This window comes from Oncorhynchus gorbuscha, linkage group LG02, assembly GCF_021184085.1.
Source record: "Oncorhynchus gorbuscha isolate QuinsamMale2020 ecotype Even-year linkage group LG02, OgorEven_v1.0, whole genome shotgun sequence".
In the NCBI taxonomy this organism is placed as follows: domain Eukaryota; kingdom Metazoa; phylum Chordata; class Actinopteri; order Salmoniformes; family Salmonidae; genus Oncorhynchus; species Oncorhynchus gorbuscha.
The window spans coordinates 26,417,528-26,442,110 of record NC_060174.1 but is presented as its reverse complement, the minus strand read 5'-3'; the positions used below and the strand labels follow the sequence as shown (position 1 = coordinate 26,442,110).

The following is a 24,583-nucleotide window of genomic DNA, read 5'->3' as shown; positions in this document are numbered from 1 at the left end:
ACAAACAAATGCCAAGTAGAAATGTGTTGCTGAAATGAACAAGAAGGTAGTAAGTTCAAAGATAGATCATTGTAATTTATACCATACACTTTTGCAACAATTTAATTTTAATAATGTTGAAGTACTAACTAACAATGGAATGTTATTCAATAAAAATTTAAGAAGATGTGACTTTAAACAGGTGTCCCAACTCTGTGGTCACTAAAGATCCCATGGCATGTAAGAGTATGTAAGTGGGGTTATTGTGGTGAGTTTCCTCTTATACTGTAAAGAGCTTTGAGTGTCTAGAAAAATTAGATATAAGTCCACTCAATTATTATTATTATTTAAAAGATTGCCATCATCCATATTTGAAAACCATGCCTTTGTAAAGAGATATAAACTGGTACAAAATACCAAAAAGGTGGACTGCAAGGCTATAATAAACATCACCTACGTTATCTGCTTTCCTGATTTTAAGTTAAATATGAAAACGTATATCAACCTACTCCTGTTGGTCAAAGTTTAAGGCTGTGTTTACTCAGGCAGCCCAATTCCAATTAAAATGTTTTCTCATCTCAATATTTTAAGTTAAATAAATAAATGACTATAGTAAGTGCCAAATAAAGAAGTGAGACATGCAGTGAGAAGAGAAGTGTTCAGAAGTATTCTTCTAAAATCGGCCAAAAATCAGCAAATTTAAAAAATAACAAAAATAATATTTCTGTGAAACTGTGCGTTTTAAATCTAGATGTGTCCATTTGTTTGTCTGCATGCCATTGTAAAAACAATGCAGCTTTGAAGTAAACATATTTTGGGTTAAGACAAACTAGCCTAACTATGAGTAAGTGCAAATATCAAAAAGCTTGAAAGCTGAGTTTGAATAAGATATCTGATTATCACATTGCATTTAGAACAGTTGGTTTTATTATAGCTAATAATTAACCAAATCATTGATGGATCAATAGGCTAGATATAATAAATGAATGTCTCTCGTCTGCCCCTGCAAGCCGGTCATCACGCTCCCCCACATCTGATTGGTCGTTGCCTGCGAACTCTAAGCTGGCATACGCGTCATGACACTCCCTCATCTGATAGCTCGAGTAGCAGCCCTTCTGATTTTGTCACTTTGGTAACTAGTGACGACCAAAGAGACTGGCCTGTCGGCAATCTCAACATTTAATATGCGCTCGATTTACAACGGAGATGCTAATTGGTTGTTGGAAATAACATAAAAATTTACACAACATTTAGCTGTTTGCTAAGCAAGTTGTTGTATTTTTAGGAATAAAATCTAAATTAACATGCTGATAATGGCAGCACTGGCCAACTGAAGAACCCCAGGGAGAGAGAGTTAAATCATCTCCAATAAGTTGGGGGGGGAGAAGACAAAGACGAAAGAAAAACAGAAACACAGAAAAATACACACTATTGGTCTCAGAAACATTTTATTCTTCGACCACAGTCTATTAGTTTGGTGACAACATTCATGGACATTTAGCTAGCTAGCCTGTTGTTGCTAGCTAATTTGTCCTGGGATATAATTATTGGGTTGTGATTTTACCTGAAATGCACAAGGTCCTTCAGGATATTGGTAAAATGTTGACCCCTTTTGAGTCACACAAAATCATGTGTTCTCTACTCCGAAAATGTATCCACAGATAAAAGAGGAAACCTAGTTAGTTTCTAGTAATCTGGGGCGACAGGTAGCCTCGTGGTTAGAGCGTTGGACGCGTAACCTGAAAAATTGCAAGATCGAATCCCCAAGCTGACAAGGTAACCATCTGTCATTCTGACTCTGAACAAGGCAGTTAACCCATTGTTCCTAGTCTGTCATTGAAAATAATTTGTTCTTAACCTTCTTGCCTACTTAAATAAAGGAAAAATAAATAACAAAATCTCTCAGTCTTCTTCTGTGGACTTTATATGGCGGTTGGCAACCAACTTTAAGGTGCATTACCACCACCAACTGAACTGGAATGTGGATCTCAGTTCATCTTTCAATCACCCACGTGGGCATATACTCCTAAAAACCAATGAGGAGATGGAAGAGGCGGGACTTGCAGCACGTCAAGCAATAAAAAATGAAACACCGTTTTATTTTCTCGTTGACGCGCAAGCAGTTTGGATGAAATGACTGAATAACATGTACAGTGTCTTCGGAAAGACCCCTTGACTTTTCCCACATTTTGTTACGTTACAGCCTTATTCTAAAATGGATACAAAGAAATACTCAGGAATCTACACACGATACCCCATAACGACAAAACAAAACGTTTTTTAAAATACATTTTTGCTAATTTAAAAACAGAAATACTATTCAGACCCTTTGCTATGTGACTCGAAATTGATCTCAGGTGCATCCTGTTTCTATTGATCATCCTTGAGATGTTTCTACAACTTGATTGAAGTCCACCTGTGGTAAATTCAATTGATTGGACATGATTTAGAAAGGCACAAACCTGTCTATATAAGTTCTAACAGCTGACAGTGCATGTTAGAGTAAAAACCAAGGCATGAGTTCGAAGGAATTGTCCGTAGAGCTCCGAGACAGCATTGTGTTGAGTCACAGATCTGGAGAAAGGTACCAGATTTTCTACAGCATTGAAGGTCCCAAAGAACACAGCGCTTCCATCATACTTAAATGGAAGTTTGGAACCACCAAGACTCTTCCTATAGAGCTGGTCGCCCGGCCAAACTGAGCAATCGGGGGAGAAGGGCCTTGGTCAGGGAGATGACCAAGAACCCGATAGTCACTCTGACAGAACTCCAGAGTTCCTCTGTGGAGATGGGAGAACATTTCAGAAGGACAACCATCCCTGCAGCACTCCACAAATCAGGCCTTTATGGTAGAGTGGACATAGGGAAGCCACTACTTCGTAAACGCACGACAGCCCGTTTGGAGTCTGCCAAAAGGCACCTAAAGACTCTCAGACCATAAGAAACAAGATTCTCTGGTCTGATGAAACCAATATTGGCCTGAATGCCAAGCGTCAAATCTGGAGGGAACCTGGCACCATTCATACGGTGAAGCATGGTGGTGGCAGCATCATGATGTGGGGATGTTTTTCAGCAGCAGGGACTGGGAGACAGGATCGAGGCAGGATCGAGGAAAAGATCAGAACAGAGCAAAGTACAGAGAAGACCTTAATGAAAACCTGCTCCAGAGCACTCAGGACCTCAGACTGGGGTGAAGATTCACCTTCCAACAGGACAACGACCCTAGGCACACACTGCCAAGACAATGCAGGAGTGGCTTTGGGACGAGTCTCTGAATGTCCTTGAGTGGCCCAGCAAGATCACAAACTTGAACTTGATGGAACATTTCTGGAGAGATCTGAAAATAGCTTTGCAGCAACGTTCCCCATCCAACCTGACAGAGCTTGAGAAGATCTGCAGAGAATAATGGGAGAAACTCCCCAAATACAGGTGTGCCAAGCTCATAGCGTCATATCCAATAAGACTCTAAGCTGTAATCGCTGCCAAAGGTGCTTCATCAAAGTACTGTAAAGGGTCTGAATACTTATTGAAATATTTTACGTTTTTCATTTTTAATAAATTAGCAAAAATGTCTAAAAACCTGTTTTTGCTTTGTCATTATGGGGTATTGTGTGTAGATTGATGAGAGAAAAATATGAATACATTTTAGAATAAGGCTGTAACAAAATTTGGAAAAAGTCAAGGGGTCTGTATACTTTCTGAATGCACTGTATATGTTAAATAAATAAAACTGCTGTACATATAATTTTTAATATATCTTGTGAACTTTAAATTATTCCGGTGTATATAAGTATAGATGGCATTTGGATTACTGTTACAGTGCTATTTGAGTTGTTAATTGTTTTCATTCTGACATTTCTGGGTGGGAGGGGGGGTAATTTGTGTACTTGTCCGACATTTTACTGCATTGTTAGGAGCTAGTAACATAAGCATTCCATGCATTTTCATTTTTAATAAATTAGCAAAAATGTCTAAAAAACTGTTTTTGCTTTGTCATTATGGGGTATTGTGTGTAGATTAATGAGGACATTTTTTAAAAAGTTAATTTTAGAATAAGGCTGTAGGGTTAGGGTTAACCCTAACCTAACAAAATGTGGAAAAAGTCAAGGGATCTGTATACTTTCCAAAGGTACTGTACGTGTACATTTATTTTGCAATGCTCACACATACAACGCGGTCTGTGTGGTCAGCATTGAAGATTTTGTGGTTGAAATTGCAATATGTATTTAGTTTCAGAATTTAGAACTGAGCTAGCAACTTTTGACAGACCGGTTACATCTGGACAAACAAACTGTTACTTAACAACTAATGTGTTCTGTGGAGACCAAAAGTGAGAGTTCTAATATTTGCATAATCGCTGTGATTGGCAGTGTCTCACGTTAGATGACGTCACTTCTCTGCGATGCTCTTACTTCTCTGCGATGTATTAACACCCCATGGCTTTTCCACATTTTGTTGTATTACAGCCTGAATTTAAAGTTGATTAAATGTTGATTTTTTTTGTCCATGGCCTACACACAATACCCAATAATGTCAAAGTGGAATTAATACAAAATGAAAAGCTGAAATGTCTTGAGTCAATAAGTATTCAACCCCTTTGTTATGGCAATAAAATAAATAACAAAATGTGCTTAACAAGTCACATAATAAGTGGCATGGACAATAATAGTGTTTAACATGATTTTTGAATGACTACCTCATCTCTGTACCCACACATACAATTATCTGTAAGGTCACTCAGTCACGCAGTGAATTTCAAACACAGAATCAACCAGAAAGACTAGGGAGTGTTTCTAATGCCTCGCAAAGAAGGGCATCCATTGGTAGATTGGTATACATAAAAAAAGCAGACACTGAATATCCCTTTGAGGATTGTGAAGTTATTAATTACACTTTGGATGGTGTATCAATATACCCCGCCACTACAAAGATGCAGGCGTCCATCCTAACTCAGTGAGCAGAGGCAGGTGAAAACTGGGGATGGATCAACAACATTGTAGTTACTCCACAATACTAACCTAATTGAAAGAGTGAAAAGAAGGAATACAGAATACAAATATTCCAAAACATGTATTCTGTTTGCAACAAGGCACTGAAGTAATACTGCAGAAGAAATGTGGCAAAACAATTAACATTTTGTCCTGAATACAACGTGTTTTGTTTGAGGCAAATCCAATATAAGCCATTACTGAGTACCACTCTCCATTTTCAAGAATAGTGGTGGCTGCATCATGTTATTGGTATGCTTGTAATTGTTACGGCCTGGGGAGTTTTTCAGGAAAAAATAAGAAACGGAATGGAGCTAAGCGCATGCAAAATCTTAGAGGAAAACCTGGTTCAGTCTGCTTTCCACCAGACACTGGGAGATAAATTCACCTTTCAGCAGGACAATAACCTAAACCACAAGGCTACACTGGAGTTGTTTACCAAGTAGACAGTGAATGTTCCTTTGTGGCTGAGTTACAGTTTTGACTTAAATCTACTTGAATATCTATGTGAAGACTTGAAAATGTCTGTCTAGCAATGATCAACAACCAACTTGAATAATGTGCAAATATTGTACAATCCAGGTGTGCAAAGCTCTTCAAGAAATATTCAGAAAAACTCACAGCTATAATCGCTGCTAAAGGTGATTCTTACATGTATTTGAGATATTTCTGTATTTCATTTTGAATAAATTTGCTACAAAATCTAAAAACATGTATTCACTTTGTCATTATGGGGTATTGTGTGTAGATGGGTGAGAAAAATATATATTTAATACATTTTGAATTCAGGCTGTAACACAACAAAATGTGGAATAAGTAAAGGGTTATAAATACTTTCTGAAGGCAGCTAGTTTCATGCCCTGATCTGTTTCACCTGTCCTTATGATCGTCTCCACCCCCTCCAGGTGTCACTTATTTTCCCTGGTGTATTTATCCCTGTCTCCCTGTGCCAGTTCATCTTGTATGTTCAAGTCAACCAGCGTGGTTTTCCTGTGCCTCTAATTTTCTATTCTCGTTTCCTAGTCCTCCCAGTTTTTACCTCCACTTGTTTTTCTGGACTCCATTCCCGCCTGCCTGACCATTCTGCCTGCGTTGACCTCAAGCCTGCCTGCCATTCTGTACCTCTGAACTGGTTTTAACCTTTTGCCTGTCCACGACCATTCTCTTGCCTCCCCCTTTTGGATTGTTAATAAACATCTTGGACTCTAACCATCTGTCTCCTGTGTCTGCATCTGGGTCTCGCCTTGTGGCCTTATAGTACGAACTGGCCTTGACAGACCCAGCAGATCTGGACCAGCTCCGCCACTCTGTCTCCCTGCAGGGAGCCACCATTCCGATGCATGAGGTGCTACTTCAGGACCTTCTGGAAGGGCTTTGTTCCCTGACAGAACGCCACGACCAGGGGTTCAAGGCTGTTATGGAGCAAATCAGGGAGTTAGCTCATAGGCAGCCTACCACCTCTGAGAACCCCCAACCACTCAGAAGCGTTTCCCTGGTTTTCCCTGTGAGTGGTGAGGTTGTACAGCCTTCCCCAGGCTTACCTCCTCCGGAGTGATACTCTAGGGATCCTGATATCTGCTGGGGTTTTCTTTCTCAATGCTCCCTTATTTTGAGCTACAGCCATCTTCGTTTCCTTCGGACCGATCTAAGATAGCATATATTATTACGCTAATGTCAGGAAGGAAGCTCTCCTGGGCGACGGCTGTTTGGGAGCAACAATCTGCCAATTGTCGTCATCTGGAGGATTTTATGGTAGAGGTGAGAAAGGCTTTTGATTCTCCAGTATCTGGGAGCGAGGCCCATAAACTGCTGGATTTACGTAAAAATTCTCAAAGTGTGGCAGACTACGCTGTTGACTTTCGCACGCTGGCCACCGAGAGTACCTGGAATCCGGAGTCCCTTTTTGATACCTTCCTTCATGGACTATCTGAGGAGATAAAGGATGAGCTAGCTGCTCGGGAATTGCCGGTGGACCTCAATTCCCTCACCATTAAAATTGATGGGCAGCTAAGGGAACGCAGGAGTGAGAGGAGTTCTGACCTGGGTCACACTTGTTCATCCGCAGTGGCTCGCTCATATTCGAAGTAATCCGGAAGTCCCCGAAGGCTATTTTTCAGAGAAGATCCGAAGCCACCTGAGCTCCCTCGAGAATCATCAGCGACGGGTGAGTCAGATACTCCAGAACCTATGCAACTGGGCAGAGCTAGATTATCACCTAAGAAACGTTCACATAGGCTGAGTTCCAACAGTTGTCTGTACTGTGGGGCTGCACGACATTATATAGCCACCTGCCCAGTTAAGCTTTATTTTGATGTATGACACTTGTATTTTCATGAATGTTAAATATTTATATTTCTGTAATTTGAATTTCGCTCTCTGCAATTTCACCGGATGTTGTCGAGGTGGGTCGCTAGCGAAACGCCTGCGCCAGAAAGGTTAAGAGACCCATCTCTATAGTAGGCACAAGTACTCTGGTGAGACAGACTGGGAATCTTCTTAATCCCATTAACCGGACTCCCTCCTTTGTTATACTGCTGTGGGGAGACCAGACTAAATCTCTAGGGGTGCTCATTGACTCTGGGGCAGATGAGAGTTTTATGGATGCTACTCTAGTTTCTGAATTAGGTATTCCCACTCAACTTCTCTCTGTTTCCATGGACGCTAGAGCACTGAACGGACACTCTATTGGTAGAGTTACCCACAGCACTGTTCCTGTTAATCTTCGGGTTTCAGGAAATCACAGTGAGGCTATACAGCTGCTTCTCATTGAGTCTCCCCATGTTCCAGTTGTTTTGGGATTTTCTCGGCTTAAAAAAACACAACCCCGTTATTGATTGGACCACATGTTCAATCTTGGGTTGGAGTCTGTTTTGCCATTCCCATTGCCTCAAAGCAGCACAGCCTTCCCCGAGACAGCCTCCTCATGGCTTATGTCAAGACTCTGATTTCTCTACCGGCCCACAGATTACCACAACCTCCTGGAAGTTTTCAGCAAGGCACGGGCTACTTCTCATCCCCCGCATTGTCCTCATGATTGTGCCATTGATCTCCCCCCAGGCACCACACCACCTTGGGGTAGGCTATATTCTCTACCTGGGCCGGAGACCAAGGCCATGGAGGAGTACATAGAGGAGTCTCTGGCTACTGGGGCTGTCCGTCCGTCTGCTTCTCCTGCCGGCGCAGGGTTTTTCTTTGTGGAGAAGGACAAGCCCCTGCGTTCGTGCATTGACTACCGGGGTCTTAATGATATTACGATTACGAATTGTTACTCCCTACCACTCCTCTCCTCGGCTTTTGAACCTCTCCAGGAAGCCACCATTTATTTTTTTACAAGCTGGATCTTTGGAATGCCTACCACCTGGTTCGGATACGTGAAGGAGATGAGTGGAAGACAGCATTCAGCACAGCCAAGCGCATTAATTCCAGGCAGGCCCGGTGGGTTCAATTTCACCATCTCCTACCGCCCAGTGTCCAAAAACCTGAAGCAGGATGCTCTCTCCCATCTATACAGTTCCACTGCCACTCCCTCTGAATCTGAGACCATCCTCCCTACCTCTTGCTTGGCGGCTTCTGTTGTTTGGGGAATTGAGGCTCTGGTCCGCAAGGTTCAGCGTTCCCAACCGGACCCTGCGGGGGGCCCGGCTAACCGTCTGCTTGTGCCTGATGAGGTCTGGTCTCAGGTCCTAGAATGGGCTCACTCCTCCAGGCTTACCTGTCATCCTGGTACTCGTCGGACCCTGGCTTTCCTCCGTCAACCTATCTGCTGGCCTACCATGGTCCCTGAAGTATCGACCTTCGTCCCCGCATGCATGGTATGCGCGCAAAGCAAGACTCCGTGGCAAGCTCCGTCTGGCCTCCTACAGCCACTTCCTGTTCCTCATCACCCCTGGTCCCATATTCCTCTGGAATTCGTCACTGGGCTTCCTCCGTCAGACGGCAACACCACCATTCTGACGGTGGTGGACAGAATCTCCAAGGCCTCCCATTTCATCCCTCTTCCTAAGTTACCTTCAGCGAAGGAGACGGCCCAGCTTATGGTGCAGCATGTGTTCCATATCTATGGACTCCCGGTTGACTTTGTCTCGGACCGGGGTCCTCGGTTCTCATCCCAATTCTGGAAGGCACTCTTATTGGGTGCAAAACATCAGCCAGTCTGTCCTCTGGGTTTCATCTCCACTGTAACTGCCAGTCGCAGCGAGCCAATCAAGACACTCCAGTGTCTGGTTGCCAGTAACCCCACCACCTGGAGACAGCCCACTGGTCTGGTTGGAATATGCCAGGAACACTCTCCCTACTGGACTATCCCCTTTTGAATGCTCCATAGGGTATCAGCCCCCGCTCTTCCCAGAGCAAGAAGTTGAGGTCAACGTACCTTCAGCCAAGATGTTCATCCACTGCTGTCGGCGTACCTGGAAAAGAGCTAGGGCGGCTCTTCTCAAGACCACCGCTTGTCGACAATACCTGGAGGGCTGCCACCGGACTCCAGCTCCTCGCTGTCGGGCAGAGCGTATGGCTGTCCATTCGGGACCTACCCCTCCGGGTAGATTCCCGTAAACTTTCCCCCCCGTTTCATTGGTCCTTTCCCCATTTCTTGAGGCATTAGTCCCACTGCTGTCCGTCTGTTGTAGCCCCGTACCCTCCGTGTTCCCCTTACTTTTCATGTTTCCAGGATTAAACCCTTGTCTCACTGCCCTCTGTCTTCTGCTTCTAGGCCCCTCCCTCCCCCGTGTCAATGATGGCCAGGCAGCGTAAAGCTGAGACGCCTCCTGAGGGTTCGACCACAGGGTGGGGTTTCCCGTACCTGTTTGACTGGGAGGGTTATGGCCCGGAGGAGAGGTGCTGGGTTCCGGCTAAAGTCATCCTGGACCCGACCCTCATTGCTGATTTTCACCGCCGACACCCTGGTCAGCCAGGTATGCACTCAGGTAGGACGCCAGGTGGCATCCCTAGAGAGGGTGGGGGTACTGTTACGCCCTGATCTGTTTCACCTGTCCTTGTGATTGTCTTCACCCCCTCCAGGTGTTGCTTATTTTCCCTGGTGTATTTATCCCGGTGTTTCTTGTCTCTCTGTGCCAGTTCGTCTTGTATGTTCAAGTCAACCAGCGCCTACTATTCTATTCTCTTTTACTAGTCCTCCCAGTCTTGACTTTTGTCTGTTTTTCTGGACTCCATTCCTGTCTGCACTGACCTCGAGCCTGCCTGCCATTCTGTACCTCTGGAACTGGTTTTGACCTTTTGCCTGTCCACAACCATTTTTGTATTTTTAATAAACATCTTGGATTCTAACCATCTGCATCTGGGTCTTGCTTAAAGCCCTTATAGCTAGCCCTTCCTTCACTGACATAAAAAGCTTGCTTAGCCTGTTTAAATTACACTGAAACTGTAGACATGCAGCCCCACAATTAAGAGCAACTGGCTGTTTTTAGAAATCACACAGTTGATCAACATGTTTCTCCACGATCGTAATTGTTGGATCAGCTAAACACAGCAGCTGACTCAGGCTACTGCAATGACTCGTGGCTGTCACGCCCTGACCATAGAGAGCCCTCAGGGTTCTCTATGGTGTAATAGGTCAGAGCGTGACTAGGTTTTGTTTTCTAGTTATTTTAATTCTAATGTTGGTGTGTGAGTATGATTCCCAATTGGAGGCAGCTGAATATCGTTGCCTCTAATTGGGGATCATACTTAGTGTGTCCCTTTTCCCACCTGCGTGGTGGGATATTGTTTTGTTTAGTGCCTATGTGCGCTACGTACTGGACATTCGTTAATTAATATGTGGAATTCTACACACGCTGCGCCTTGGCCCGATTATTTATACAACGATCGTGACAGTGGCAGAAGAACAGCTGCTTCATGAAAACTCATAATAAGTTAACTTCTTCGAGATAGGGGGCGCTCTTTTAATTATTGGATAAAAACCGTTCCCGTTTTAAACAAGATATTTTGTCACGAAAAGATGCTCGACTATGCATGTAATTGACAGCTTTGGAAAGAAAAAACTCTGACGTTTCCAGAACTGCAAAGATATTATCTGTGAGTGCCCCAGAACTAATGCTACAGGCATTTAAGTCATTTAAGTCATTTAAGTCATTTAGCAGACGCTCTTATCCAGAGCGACTTACAAATTGGTGCATTCACCTTATGACATCCAGTGGAACAGTCACTTTACAATAGTGCATCTAAATCTTAAAGGGGGGGGTGAGAAGGATTACTTATCCTATCCTAGGTATTCCTTAAAGAGGTGGGGTTTCAGGTGTCTCCGGAAGGTGGTGATTGACTCCGCTGTCCTGGCGTCGTGAGGGAGTTTGATCCACCATTGGGGGGCCAGAGCAGCGAACAGTTTTGACTGGGCTGAGCGGGAACTGTACTTCCTCAGTGGTAGGGAGGCGAGCAGGCCAGAGGTGGATGAACGCAGTGCCCTTGTTTGGGTGTAGGGCCTGATCAGAGCCTGGAGGTACTGAGGTGCCGTACCCGTCACAGCTCCGTAGGCAAGCACCATGGTCTTGTAGCGGATGCGAGCTTCAACTGGAAGCCAGTGGAGAGAGCGGAGGAGCGGCGTGACGTGAGAGAACTTGGGAAGGTTGAACACCAGACGGGCTGCGGCGTTCTGGATGAGTTGTAGGGGTTTAATGGCACAGGCGAAACCAAGATGAAATTTCATACAGGAAATGGTCCAGATTTTGAATGCCCTGTGTTCCAATGTCTCCTTATATGGCTGTGAATGCTCCAGGAATGAGCCTGCACTTTCCGTCGTTTCCCCAAGGTGTCTGCAGCATTGTGACGTATTTGTAGGCATATCATTGGAAGATTGACCATAAGAGACTACATTTACCAGGTGTCCGCCCGGTGTCCTCCGTCAAAATTATTGCGTAATCTCCAGCTCCATGCGCGTTCCATTTTCTTCAGAGGAGAAAGTCAACTGCCACGAATGATTTATCATCGATAGATATGTGAAAAACACCTTGAGGATTGATTCTAAACAACGTTTGCCATGTTTCTGTCGATATTATGGAGTTAATTTGGAAAAAAGTTTGCGTTGTAATGACTTAATTTTCGGGTTTTTTCTTACCCAAACGTGATGAACAAAACGGAGCGATTTGTCCTACACAAATAATATTTTTGGAAAAACTGAACATTTGCTATCTGAGAGTCTCCTCATTGAAAACATCTGAAGTTCTTCAAAGGTAAATGATTTTATTTGAATGCTTTTCTTGTTTTTGTGAAAATGTTGCACGCTGAATGCTAGGCTTAATGCTATGCTAGGCTATCAATGCTCTTACACAAATGCTTGTTTAGCTATGGTTCAAAAGCATATTTTGAAAATCTGAGATGAGTGTTGTTAACAAAAGGCTAAGCTTGAGAGAAAATATATTTATTTAATTTCATTTGGGATTTTCATGAATAGTTAACGTTGCGTTATGGTAATGAGCTTGAGGCTATGAATAGGATCCCGGATACGGGATTGCTCGTCGCAACAGGTTAAGCATTAGTACTACAAGCTACAGTAGCTTGCTAGCTTTTGTTGAAAGATTAAACATTATGTGTGCAGCACTAAGTAGGTAGCTGGTTAGTTAACAACATTGTTACAGTCAAAGATGATTTCAGTGACTGACTCAGCTGTTGAACAACTTTATGCTAGCTTTTCATACCCATAGTCAAACTCCAGAAATACTGCTCATTGAAGCACACAAATCTACATAGTGATTGTTAATGTGGTAATAGAATCATGCACACACACACACACACACACACACACACACACACACACACACACACACACACACACACACACACACACACACACACACACACACACACACACACACACACACACACACACACACACTGACCGATCTATGGTTGATAAGGCATTTTATTAATTTACTGATCCATTGACCAAACTCCTTCCCGACCCTTGACCTTTAACCTCTACCTCCATGCACTTTGAACCCTCACCTCTGGCACCTGGTCATCTCCAGCCTCTTCTGATTGGACAATCCCAGTGTATGGTCCCCATAGTGTGTCAGTGGTGAGGTCTCTGCAGGCCAGAACCTTGGGGCCAACAGTACCGTCACTTAGCTCCAGGTCATCTACAGAGAGAATGAGAGAAGAAAGAGTGAGAGAGCGACTAAGTCTCCCAGGTCCCACAAGCAAACAAGATACAAAGCCACACAAAACCAACTCAGTTGTGTCTCAATTTACTGTTGAGAGTTATAATAGTAAAATAGACAAGGTGCACCAGCAGTTTTCTATTGTTATATCAGTTACTGACAGTCGTTCAATTAGCCATGTGCAGCTAACCATTTTTTAATTGTTAAGTTAGCTATCTAAACTTAAGTAATCACGGCCAAATACTGACCAAGTATGCAGGGCAAGTGCCCAGAGACCCTGACCTCCAAGGAGCCCCCATTCATTTTGTTAGTCACTTTCAGATATCATATGTGACTTGTTTCAGAAATCTAGGCGTATGTCACGCGTCACTACTTCACAGGAGAGCCATTTGAATGTAAACTTTTATTTTTTAAATCAAAATGCGTTTTTTTGGCAGAAATGCCTTCTGGAACATGTGAACTTTCATGTGCCTTAATAACAAACGTGTATGTTATCTGTAAATATAAATACAAATATTAAATTATGAGCCTAGTTGGTTTAGCCACGTGAAAGACAGCAACCTTCCCACAAGCCATGATTGGCTGAGATAATGAGTGGGCTGGACATGCCGAGAGATGAGTTCGGATTGGTCTGCCATGTAGCACGCAATCTGTCTATAATATGAGCTGGTCAGTATGTGTAGGTAACCCTTTCTAATGAGGCATTTTTGAAAGATATCACGTAGTAGAACTGCATAAGTGTTACTCTCCACTTTCTGGGGGACAGAGTTTTGAAATCAGTGGAATGCACGGTGGAATTAGAGTATGACAGCTAAGGAGATGGAGAAAACTTTGGCATTTGATTGCAAATATGCAGACATAGTCAAAAAGAGAACACACAGAATGCTGTGTTGTATAAAACACCTGTCTCCGGATTACATCTTCAAACTAAGGTCAACCATGTCCTCCGTGACAGAGAGGTCTAGCTAGCTACATTTTCAGATATTACAAGTTTCTAATTTTGTCAAGTTAAAGTGTACTGTTAGCTAGCTGGCTGGCTTGCTAGCTAACGTTACATGTATGATCTGTGTAACTTTGTAATTTGTAAGTCGCTCTGGATAAGAGCATCTGCTAAATGACTTAAATGTAAATGTATGTAAAATGTGTAGTAATATTATTCATATCTCAGAGCCATTTGCATTGCTAGTTATAGCCTAATGTTAGCTAGCTAACATTGAACCTGGTTGGTTAGCTACCTGTAGATTTACGCAGGCTAGTAATGTTATGAGTTTGGATGTAGGTTCATTGTTTAGCTAGCTAGTTACATGTCTAAACAAAAGACACCCCTATGCAAGTAGCCATTTCAATAGAATGTTCATGATGTCACTGCAACTGTCGATAGACGTAGCAGGTAAATTCTCTCTGGCTATCTACTCCATTTTCAGAGCACTCTCGTCTGAGTCTGCCAGAGCGCAGACAAATTTACAAACGCTCAACACCCATTGAATATGGCCAGTGTCAGTAAATGTTGGCAAAAAAGCGTAATTAAATTGTTGACAGCAGCACAGTTGCAGTCACCAATGTTTTGGATAACATAAAAACAGCCTAACCAGCTCTGCTAGGGCAAGTAAAATGGACAGAGTTAACTGTTGTCTCATTTGTGTCTGTAGCCAATGTTAGCCAACTAGCTTGGGTGCTTGACTGCTGTTGTTAGAACAGAACGCTCGAATCAATCCTACTCCTCGGCCAGAGCGTGTTCAGTGTGCGCTCTGAACGCTCCGAGAGTGAAACGCTCTCAATTTATGAACGGACCACGTGACAACGCGTTTACGAACGCCCAGGAAATGTCTCTACGCCTTATAGCAAAATGTGTACAATTGTAGGAAAAACCTTTCAGTGGGTAAAGTATTTTAACTGCAAAAATTTTTATTGATTGCACAAATCAGTTGGCTGCATGTGTGGGGATGGATGTGGGTACACAGACCTGCGAGGTACTGCGGCCCCCCCATAATGAGTACAGATTTTTTTGTGTCCCATCAAAGTTGCCCGTCCCTAATCTATGTCATGTCATGGCCAGACCTCTGATTCCAACACTAGGGGGGGTGTGGTGTTGCCTTGAGCACAGAGTGGATTGAGCAGAAGTTGGCCAAAACCAAGCAAACTTTTGTACTTCCCCTTAGGAGATAACTGAGAAAAAGACATGGGAGTCAAGGCATTATTGTGAGACTTGGGCAGAGGGAGCCTCAGGCCACTGAGGAGAGAGCCCTTCACTATCACACTCATATCCCTTACAATCCCACAGAGCAGAATCTCAAAAGTAGGATCACAAAGGTAGGATCTCAAAAGCTTAAACGAAAACACATCTCTCAAAAAGGAATGATTAGGAAAGGAATCTTGAAATTCACTTAGTCCAGTACCTACAGTAAGCTATCCTATGATACAGCCCCCATAGCCATGGTGCTCTACAGTGCAGTACCATTGGAACCTGCTGTTTACCACCACGTTCAGCTGTCCCTCTCCCTCCATGTTGATTCTGTTCCTCTGTGTCCCATCCCCCCCCCCCCCCCCCCGCCCTCCTCCTCCATGGTTCAGCTTCTCTTTCGGGGGTCGGGCTAAAGTGCCAGGCTGATAAGAGTGTTTGTCTAACACTCTCTATGTCAAAACACTCATCTATCTTCTCTGTATCTATCCCCACCAGAGAACAACAGACAGATGCTGATAAAAATGGCTTTCCCACAGCCAACAGTGGGAGAAAGAGAGGGGGAGGAAAGGAGAGGGGGGAAGGGAGAGAGGGAGGGGTGGAGGAGGGAGAGGGGGAGAAAGAGACAGAGGGAGGAGTGGAGGAGCGGGATGGAGGGGAAGGAATGAAGGAGCAGTAGTGAGAAGGAGATTGGAACAAATCAAGCTTATGAGTGTGTTACTAAGTGGAGGCTGGTGGAAGGAGCTATAAGAGGATGGACTCATTGTAATGTGGGGAATGGAATTCATGGAACGGAGTCAAACATGTGGTTCCCATACGTTTGATGTGTTTGTGTAAGTCTCCTGTCCACATCAGCGAGGCTGAAGTCCAGTGTCCAGGCCTATCTCCCAGCACCCCTGGTCAGATCACACTCTGACCAACTAATCTCAACACTCCATCAATGTCCAGTCTGCTGCCCTGATATTGGCTGGCCTCAGTCACATGATGCCTTATCAGCATGAACACCACCATTAACCTAATTGGGAAATTGTCTGCTGGGATTTTACCTTTGTGAAAAAATACAGAGACCACACTGAGTGTCGGTGTTTAGAACCTACAAATATTCCATCATCCTTCCATGATCAGCCAAGCCCCATTCCCCGCTCTCTGCCAACTGTAACACAGGGAGGTAACCTGGATGGGAGGTCCCAGCTCTAAGTTGCCGACGCACGGTCAGCCACGCGGGCACACCATCCAACAGGTGGCTTAAAAATCAAGATCAGTTTCATCCTCCCACTGAGGAGTGATCATGAGGCCCATTTTAATCACTGCACATGGGTAATCCCTACAGGTTAGCACGGTGCTACGCTACACAGGACCTCCTACCGTTCTAATCCCTGCTAATTACCACTACCGCACACCACAAACCCCCATAATGACCTGGGGTTCTTATCAATACTGCTCAATGCCCTGCGCTCGCCTCTCAGCCTGATACTGGCCCCTCTGTAGAGGCTCTACACCATCTCTACAGCCCCACAGCCCTGTTCATTGCCCTGCCGCTTGGCCACTCCGCTTGATATGCTGGCCCCTCCCCTTGCCTCTAAACCATCTCTATGCCCCCACACAGCAGACCTCAAGAATATCCACAGCCCGGACCACAGACAGTGCCCACAAAACACAGGCAGGACCAGGCTTAATCAATAGGGATCCTGCACCACAGTCCACACAGACCTATCAGCCAGCCTTATCAATAGAGCTCCACTCTGGCAGTGTCCACACAAAGCCTTATCAATATGGCTGCTTCACCAGCCACTGGGGCGTCCTGTCCGTTTTACAACAGCAGACAATAAAACAATCACCCTATCGTTAATGAAATGACTAATGCAATTACCCGATGAGTAGACAGAGGGGGATAGAGGGAGTTTACGAGGAAGAGGGAGTACTGGAGGGAGAATACTGCAAAAGCGAGGCCATACATTTGTATAAAAAATCTATTTGTTTCACATGTTTAGATGTGTTATTTTCTTTACGACCCTGAGGGATTGTGACCTCATGGCACATGGGCAATTTAACAGATTCACGCAAATCCACTTCCTCTCTGATTCCTTCAAGCGGAACAAAGAAACCTTCAGGTAATGCTGTGTTCGTAACCAAGCAAGAGGTGGGAATTTACAAGTTGTGAAGTCGTAAATACAAGTTGTATGCATTCACGTGCTTTGACCTCATTGAGAAATGCCAATTGGCTAATGGCCAGGAAGCTGCATAAACCATAAAGTAAAGGTACAGCTATCGTGATTGTAAACAAATTATAGTGTTCAAAACCCATATTAATAGATTGCTTTTTCATAAATTTTTATTTATTTTATCTTTATTTAACCAGGCAAGTCAGTTAAGAACAAATTCTTATTTTCAATGGCGGCCTAGGAACAGTGGGTTAACTGCCTGTTCAGGGGCAGAACGACAGATTTGTACCATGTCAGCTCGGGGGTTTGAACTTGCAACCTTCCGATTACTAGTCCAACACTCTAATCACTAGACTACCCTGCCACCCTAAATAATGTTTTGTTGTTGCATTTAACTGCCGAAAATGCTGTTATTGAGGTCAGCATGTGGGAGAAGTGGGAGATCAGGATGATAAGCAAGTTTCCCACTTGAATGACCAGTTTGAGGACCGTTGAAGTGGATTTTTGTGGTAAATTCCAACTTTTGCAGCATAAACATCCCATTCAAGCTATGTAAAAGACATACGTGCTAACAGACACCTAAAAGTAGTTTTACAAGTCTGTCAGATTGACATGATGGCAGTGAACTGTGGGATTCTGCCACTTACATGTCCCTATGAGTAAACCAACACCACCATGGATCATTCAAAGGGGTTGTTAGTTATACCATGTTAACATAATACCTACAACTGTAGTTTACAGTACAGTCCTGTAGAGGCACTGGAGCTCAGCCTTGATAACCCAAACAATGTTATGAGAAAGAGCTACAGTAGCACTTCCTGGTCAAATACATAGCTTACACTTATCTATTCATTCTCAACATATCATGAGACTACTGAACACACCTGTCTTTGTGCAGTAGTTCATTGTCTATGAAATTGTTCAGGTGGACAAGAACTTTGAGGTATTGGGCAATTAATGACATCACCAACCTTACATCAACGTTACAACAGGCCAACCTAACATAGCATTGTCCTGGTCGTCACGTTTGCAAAACAACACGCATGATCATCTGCACCATCCTATGGGAGTCGAGCATGCTCAAAAGGACTCAGTCATCTGATTGGATCTCAATGCGTAGAAAATAGTTACACAACCCTCTGTAGCAGGATCTCCCCTATTCCCCAACATCATCGTCTCCTCTATCAGGGCTAATTGATTTTTTAAAAGGCTATTGTTGATATCAAATTAGCACATCGCTGCGAAGCCATTGATTTTTTGACACAGTACAACAGGAAGTCTTTATCAGGGCCGCACTCCGACCCCGCACTAATAGCTGGGGTTTAACCTCTGCTGAATGACAAATCCCTGAGCTTTCTCCCCTACTCACTCAGCATGGAGGCTCCCCCTCTTTGCTCTGCACCTCACAACTGAGGAAAAGAGATGGGCCGCTACCGGTACACAGGAGCCCTACGGTGCAGGCTTGGAGAGACCATCAGAGCTAACAGTCACAATATGAGTGTCTGTGAGAGAGTGAGAGAGAGATGGAGAGAAAGAAAGCGAACCCACTACTCCAGTCAGGATATAGAAACGTTATGGTCTAACACAGTCCCTTGGACCCAGCATCGGTTCAGTTGAAAAAATACAAATTTCTCATGCTCAGGACGCAATAATTTCCATTTTACACTCTGTTGCACAGCAAAGATAAGACACCTGCGACGCCAAGCTAATCAGATGAGCTTCAACAGAACTTTATCATTGACATTTACAACTGTTTACCCAACTAATTTCTCTTAACTGCACTGCTGAACTTTTATCTGCAAAATACATACACTAGGAAAGAGCAGATGCCGAACATGCAAAATCCAAATATGTTAAATAAGATCAAGTCATTTAAAACAAAATGGGGAAAAATGTGTAAGCCCAAAGTTGGCAAGGCAGTGTTGACAAAAATGTACCCCTGAGAATACAGACAGAAATGTGAAGAATGCTGACATTCACATGCAAAACTTCATTTTGAGTTCAGAAGCCCAGTGGTTGAATACGTTTATTTGTGATAAGAGCCTGTGATAGAGATACACGACTAGTACTGTAGAATTCTCTTATGCAGCGCTTATGCTTTAAGTATAGGCTACTTTATCACTCTAAAAACACAGCCAGCAGGGAGCCCAAGGTAATGTAAAGAATATCATGTCATCATAAATAGTGGCTCGGTTTAATTTACTACTCTTAGAAAAAAAGGTGCTATCTAGATCCAAACAAATGGTCATTCAGCTGTCCCCATAGGATAACCCTTTGCAGAACCCTTTCCACAAAGGGTTCTACTTGGAAGCCAAATGGGTTCTACCTGTAACCAAAAATGGTTCCCCCTGGAACCAAAAAGGGTTCTCCTATGGGGACAGGCAAATAAGTATTTTAAAACCCTTTATTTCTAAGTGTACCCATGCCTCTCTGTCTCCAGGAGGCTGTACTGTACCAACAGAGAGAGCTGTGAAACAGAGCAACATTGTTAGGGCCGAGGGCAGCAGTATGACTGGAGGGTCACAGACAGGGGAGAAGGGTTAGATCTGATCAAGACTCCACTGCTACCCCTGAGCTGTACCAAAACTCCCCTTTAAAGAGAGAGAGAGAAAGAGAGAATGTGTGTGCGTGTGTGTGTGTTTGCCTCCATCTCTTCCAGCCTCCCCTAACTCCACTGCTACCCTTTCAGAAATTGAAAGTGGAGACCTTCAAGAAACTCTCCTGATAATCACACATAAATTAATTAGAAAATGTTTCTCGACATTCTCTCCGCATAGATGGAGGAAAAAAAAGACTCGGGCAAAGCCACAAAATTAATTGTACGGTATGTGACTTCGATAATTAATTCAATCATTAACTCTACTTCAACAACTCCTTCTGGCTTCATGAAGGACATTTCAATCATAGCTGTGTCATGATGTAGACTTGGAAAGAAACCTGAAACATTGATATTAGAGAATGAAGCTTACAGTCAGGGCCATGTTCAGATTCACTAGCTAAAGTTAGAAGGCCTATGGTGCTATATAATGATAGTGCAGGTTTGTGTCTGTCTAAAAACAGCCAACAATGTTTAAACATAAGTGGCTTCCTGTAATATACAGTAATCATGGGTAAGCAAAAGGATGTACCAGTAACGGAGGAGAGACAATTGAGTCCTCTCCTGTTCCACTTCCTAAAATGGCTACTTTGCTCCTACAGTATTTAACAGCCATGTGAGAGAAACCTACTGTATGAGGAAATTGAGCTTTTGTGAGAGGAGAACATGAAAAAAGTGTCAGAAATGCCCATTTCCTGGTGCTAATTCATCGACTCACAGTGGAGGAGGTTATGTATGGACATATTCAGTCATTCCAGAGATACTTCCATTTGGGCACACCAAGCCAACAATCCATATCAGAACATACTGAGATGAGAAATAGCTACACCACAATCCAAGATGGCCAGTCAGTCACCCTCTCCAAGCTCACCACAGTACATGTGACAGGGTCACCACATACATCAGATCTAAAAACCTACACTACATAATGGAGCAGTGAGCTGGAGTGGGAAGCTGGTGTGAGTCTGGCAGGGGAGAGATAGAGGACAGGAGGGGGAAAGAACAAACTGAAACGCAGGGTACGAAGGACAGGATGTGGGCTAGCACTGCAGAGAAGCCAGGCGTCTGATAGGGTCGTAATCACCATGGCACTGTCTCGGGCAGCAGGCGCTAACACATCGGCGATGGGAGCAGCTGGGCTGATAGGGCCGGGACAGCAGTGAGAAATGTTCCTTTAGATTATACCCCTCGCCTATCAATCATCACGAGGGGAACAGAGTGACACAGAGACAAGGCAGAGAGAGAGAGAGAGAGAGAAGAGGGAACATAGATAGAGGGGGGAGTTGAGGATTAGCTAGCTCCTTCATTATAGATAAATAAACTAAAGCAGGTCCATCATTAAATAGTGAGCTCATTATACCACAGTGAGACATGTAATGGCTACCATATTTATTCACAGGAACAGATTAAAGAGGGAGCTCATTTGCTTTTGATGGCAGAGTGACAGTCAGCCTCACACAAACACAAGCAGCCTAGAATGGTTTATGTGACACACATTGGGTTGCCGTTGCAGTTTCTTTTCAACCACAGCAGTCCCACGGTCCACCACACCAACCAAGGTTAAAGTAGAGACAGAGCAGGTGTGGAACCTCTATAATATGTACACAGGCCTACAGGAGGCCAGGCAACCAACACAGTTACTGTACACTTCTACAGCATCAACAGGTCCAATTGGCATAGAGAAAGGGGACTCCTATGAGAATGTGAGCCAGTGATAATGAGTGAGAAAATAATCTACTACAATAGAAATGTTACAAGAAACAATAACCAAAATACAAGGAGTGATTAGCTTTCTGTACATCATTCTACTGTGGATGCTTGAGAACATATTAAGAGATCAATATTCTCCTCATATCTACATTCCTGAACTTACCCCATAGGGTGAAACACACTCCCTCGCCCCATCCCCTCAAGCCTAGTCCAAAGCCCTACCCCTGGAGATCCAGTACAGACAAGCAGTAGAGACGGGAGTTAACCGTCTAATGCTGGGCACCTCTGCTCCCCCACAGATAACAGGCTGCCTGTACACAACCACAGTCGCTGCCAACCAGATCAGAGGGAAAATAAAAAAGCCAATTTTCTTTCTTCAAAAAGTAAATATCACAGCCACACACTGAGTTAAAATGTACAGGATACGAACATTCCATTCCAGCTAAACAATGGATATATAAAGTTTTGCATTTATATATATATATCATACACATCTAAAATGTATTTAAGTCAGAATGCCCGAGAAGCCGGTGTTTGGAGGATATATTGGCACGGGTGTTGATAGGCCTGAGGCGAAATCGAGGGCCAGCAAACCGTGCCAATATATCCTCCAAACACAGGCTTCGAGGGCATTATCACTTTTATACAATGGGTTAAACATATTCAAATAATGATTGACAAAAAAAAAACATTTTGTATCTATTTGTTCGTTTTAAATATTTCATTGCAATACTGGCTGGCAATGTTCTTATCCTTTGCTTGCTAGCTAGCCAACTACGGCTAACTTACAGTCACGTCAAACAGTGCAGCCAGAATAACAGCAAGTAGCTGCTTTTGCTTTTGTTTAAGCAGTTTTCTAGTGACCTTTATTTGGATACATCCATTTTTTGCCTGGCATATGTGCTCTCTAGTCAGGACACTGTTGTTCCAAGGAGCTGGCCAACAACACAGCTACCACAATCACTTCAAACTGGAGCTGGAAAGACTGAAAACTAGCTGCCTTTTGTTTAATTTTAACTGTTTTTTTTATTGACATTTCTTTGTACATATCCTTAAAAATGATTCTGATTTAGGATTTCGACTGGCTGAAAAAAGCTGCCTGCCTGTCTGTCTCATCCCGACTGCTGACCCCACACATTCATTATTATGAGGCAGCTGGAGATTTAATTTCAATACTGAAACCATGTTGTAAATGTCAGAGCGAAAGACCGCATGGTTTATACAATTCTCCACTATTGAAAAACAATTGCTAGTTTAAAAGAAATGGGAGATAATGTAGATAATGTAGATAATGCTTTTTGTAGTGGAAATCTAGTTTATAAATTGTCTGGCTGGGCTGATGAGACAGTGGATTATGCAGTGAGTTGGAACAGAGTAAATAGGCATTTCAACGTCATAGCTTTTGCTGGTGGTAACTTGTGGAATAGACACCGGCAGGAATGTAGTTTTAATTGTCCAGGATTAGACCCACCCGTTGTACAAGAAGTAACAATCTGAGAACAGTAATATTTCACACACACACGAAGGTACCCATAAACAATCATTTCTGATGAAAAAACACAAATGTAAAAAATTGGTGAATATACAGTTTTGGAAATAAACTCTTCATATACACCCACACCTTTGCAGAAATGTGCAGAAATTCAAACTGTAGCACCACAATCAGTACTCTTCTTCCATGAAATAATCACTTTGATTGGTCCCGAAACAAACATGTGTTCTTGTTCTGAGAATCAGCCTCTAGATCAAAGACAAAGTATTATTATTTATTTTTTTGTTTTTTATTTTTGTTGAATTTGACCCCTTTTTTCTCCCCAATTTCATGGTATCCAATTGTTGTAGTAGCTACTATCTTGTCTCATCGCTACAACTCCCGTACGGGCTCGGGATAGACGAAGGTTGAAAGTCATGCATCCTCCGATACACAACCCAACCAGCTGTACTGCTTCTTAACACAGCGCGCATCCAACCCGGAAGCCAGCCGCACCAATGTGTCGGAGGGTACACCGTGCACCTGGCAACCTTGGCTAGTGCTCTCTGCGCCCAGCCTGCCACAGGAGTCGCTGGTGCGCGATGAGACAAGGACCACCCTACCGACCAAGCCCTCCCTAACCCGGACGACGCTAGGCCAATTGTGCGTCGCTCCACGGACCTCCCAGTCGCGGCCGGTTACGACAGAGCCTGGGCGCGAACCCAGGGACTCTGATGGCACAGCTGGCGCTGCAGTACAGCGCCCTTAACCACTGCGCCACCCGGGAGGCCGACACAAAGTATTATTGTCCTAAAAAATAATCGATATTGTATATATTGATATATTGTGATTGGTATTTTTGTTGATGTCCATGAAGCAGACTGTCACGTTCTGACCTTAGTTCTTTTGTTATGTCTTTGTTTTAGTATGGTCAGGGCGTGAGTTGGGTGGGTTGTCTATGTTAGCTTTTCTATGATTTGCTATTTCTGTGTTTGGCCTGGTATGGTTCTCAATCAGAGGCAGCTGTCAATCGTTGTCCCTGATTGAGAACCATATTTAGGGAGCCTGTTTTCTATTGTGTTTAGAGGGTGATTGTTTTCTGTTTTGTGTCTACACCAGACAGGACTGTTTTGTTTCGTTCATTCTCTTTTGTTATTTTGTTTTGTGTTCTCGTGATAATAAATTATCAATATGGACACTTACCACGCTGCACATTGGTCCTCCTCTTCTCCTTCATACGACGACCGTTACACAGACCATAAGGTTAAGTGCTATTAGTTTTATTCTTTTGAAAAACATTATGCAAATGTCTTATCACTACACTTGATACCACTGCCTTCTGCAAGCAACAGTAAAACGTATTTACTGCAACCTGTTACACAAAACT

The 24,583-nt window shown here is 43.5% G+C and overlaps 1 protein-coding gene across 2 annotated transcripts in view; it reads right to left on the bottom strand.

Annotated features, from left to right (window-relative positions):
* Positions 1 to 24,583, bottom strand: part of LOC124000130 (zinc finger protein ZFPM1-like) — a 106,603-nt gene that overhangs the window by 19,875 nt on the left and 62,145 nt on the right. For both annotated transcript variants that reach the window (XM_046306298.1, XM_046306307.1), the window contains exon 4: positions 12,924 to 13,057. In XM_046306298.1, the coding sequence (XP_046162254.1) occupies positions 12,924 to 13,057 (134 nt within the window). The remainder of the gene's footprint in view (positions 1 to 12,923; positions 13,058 to 24,583) is intronic.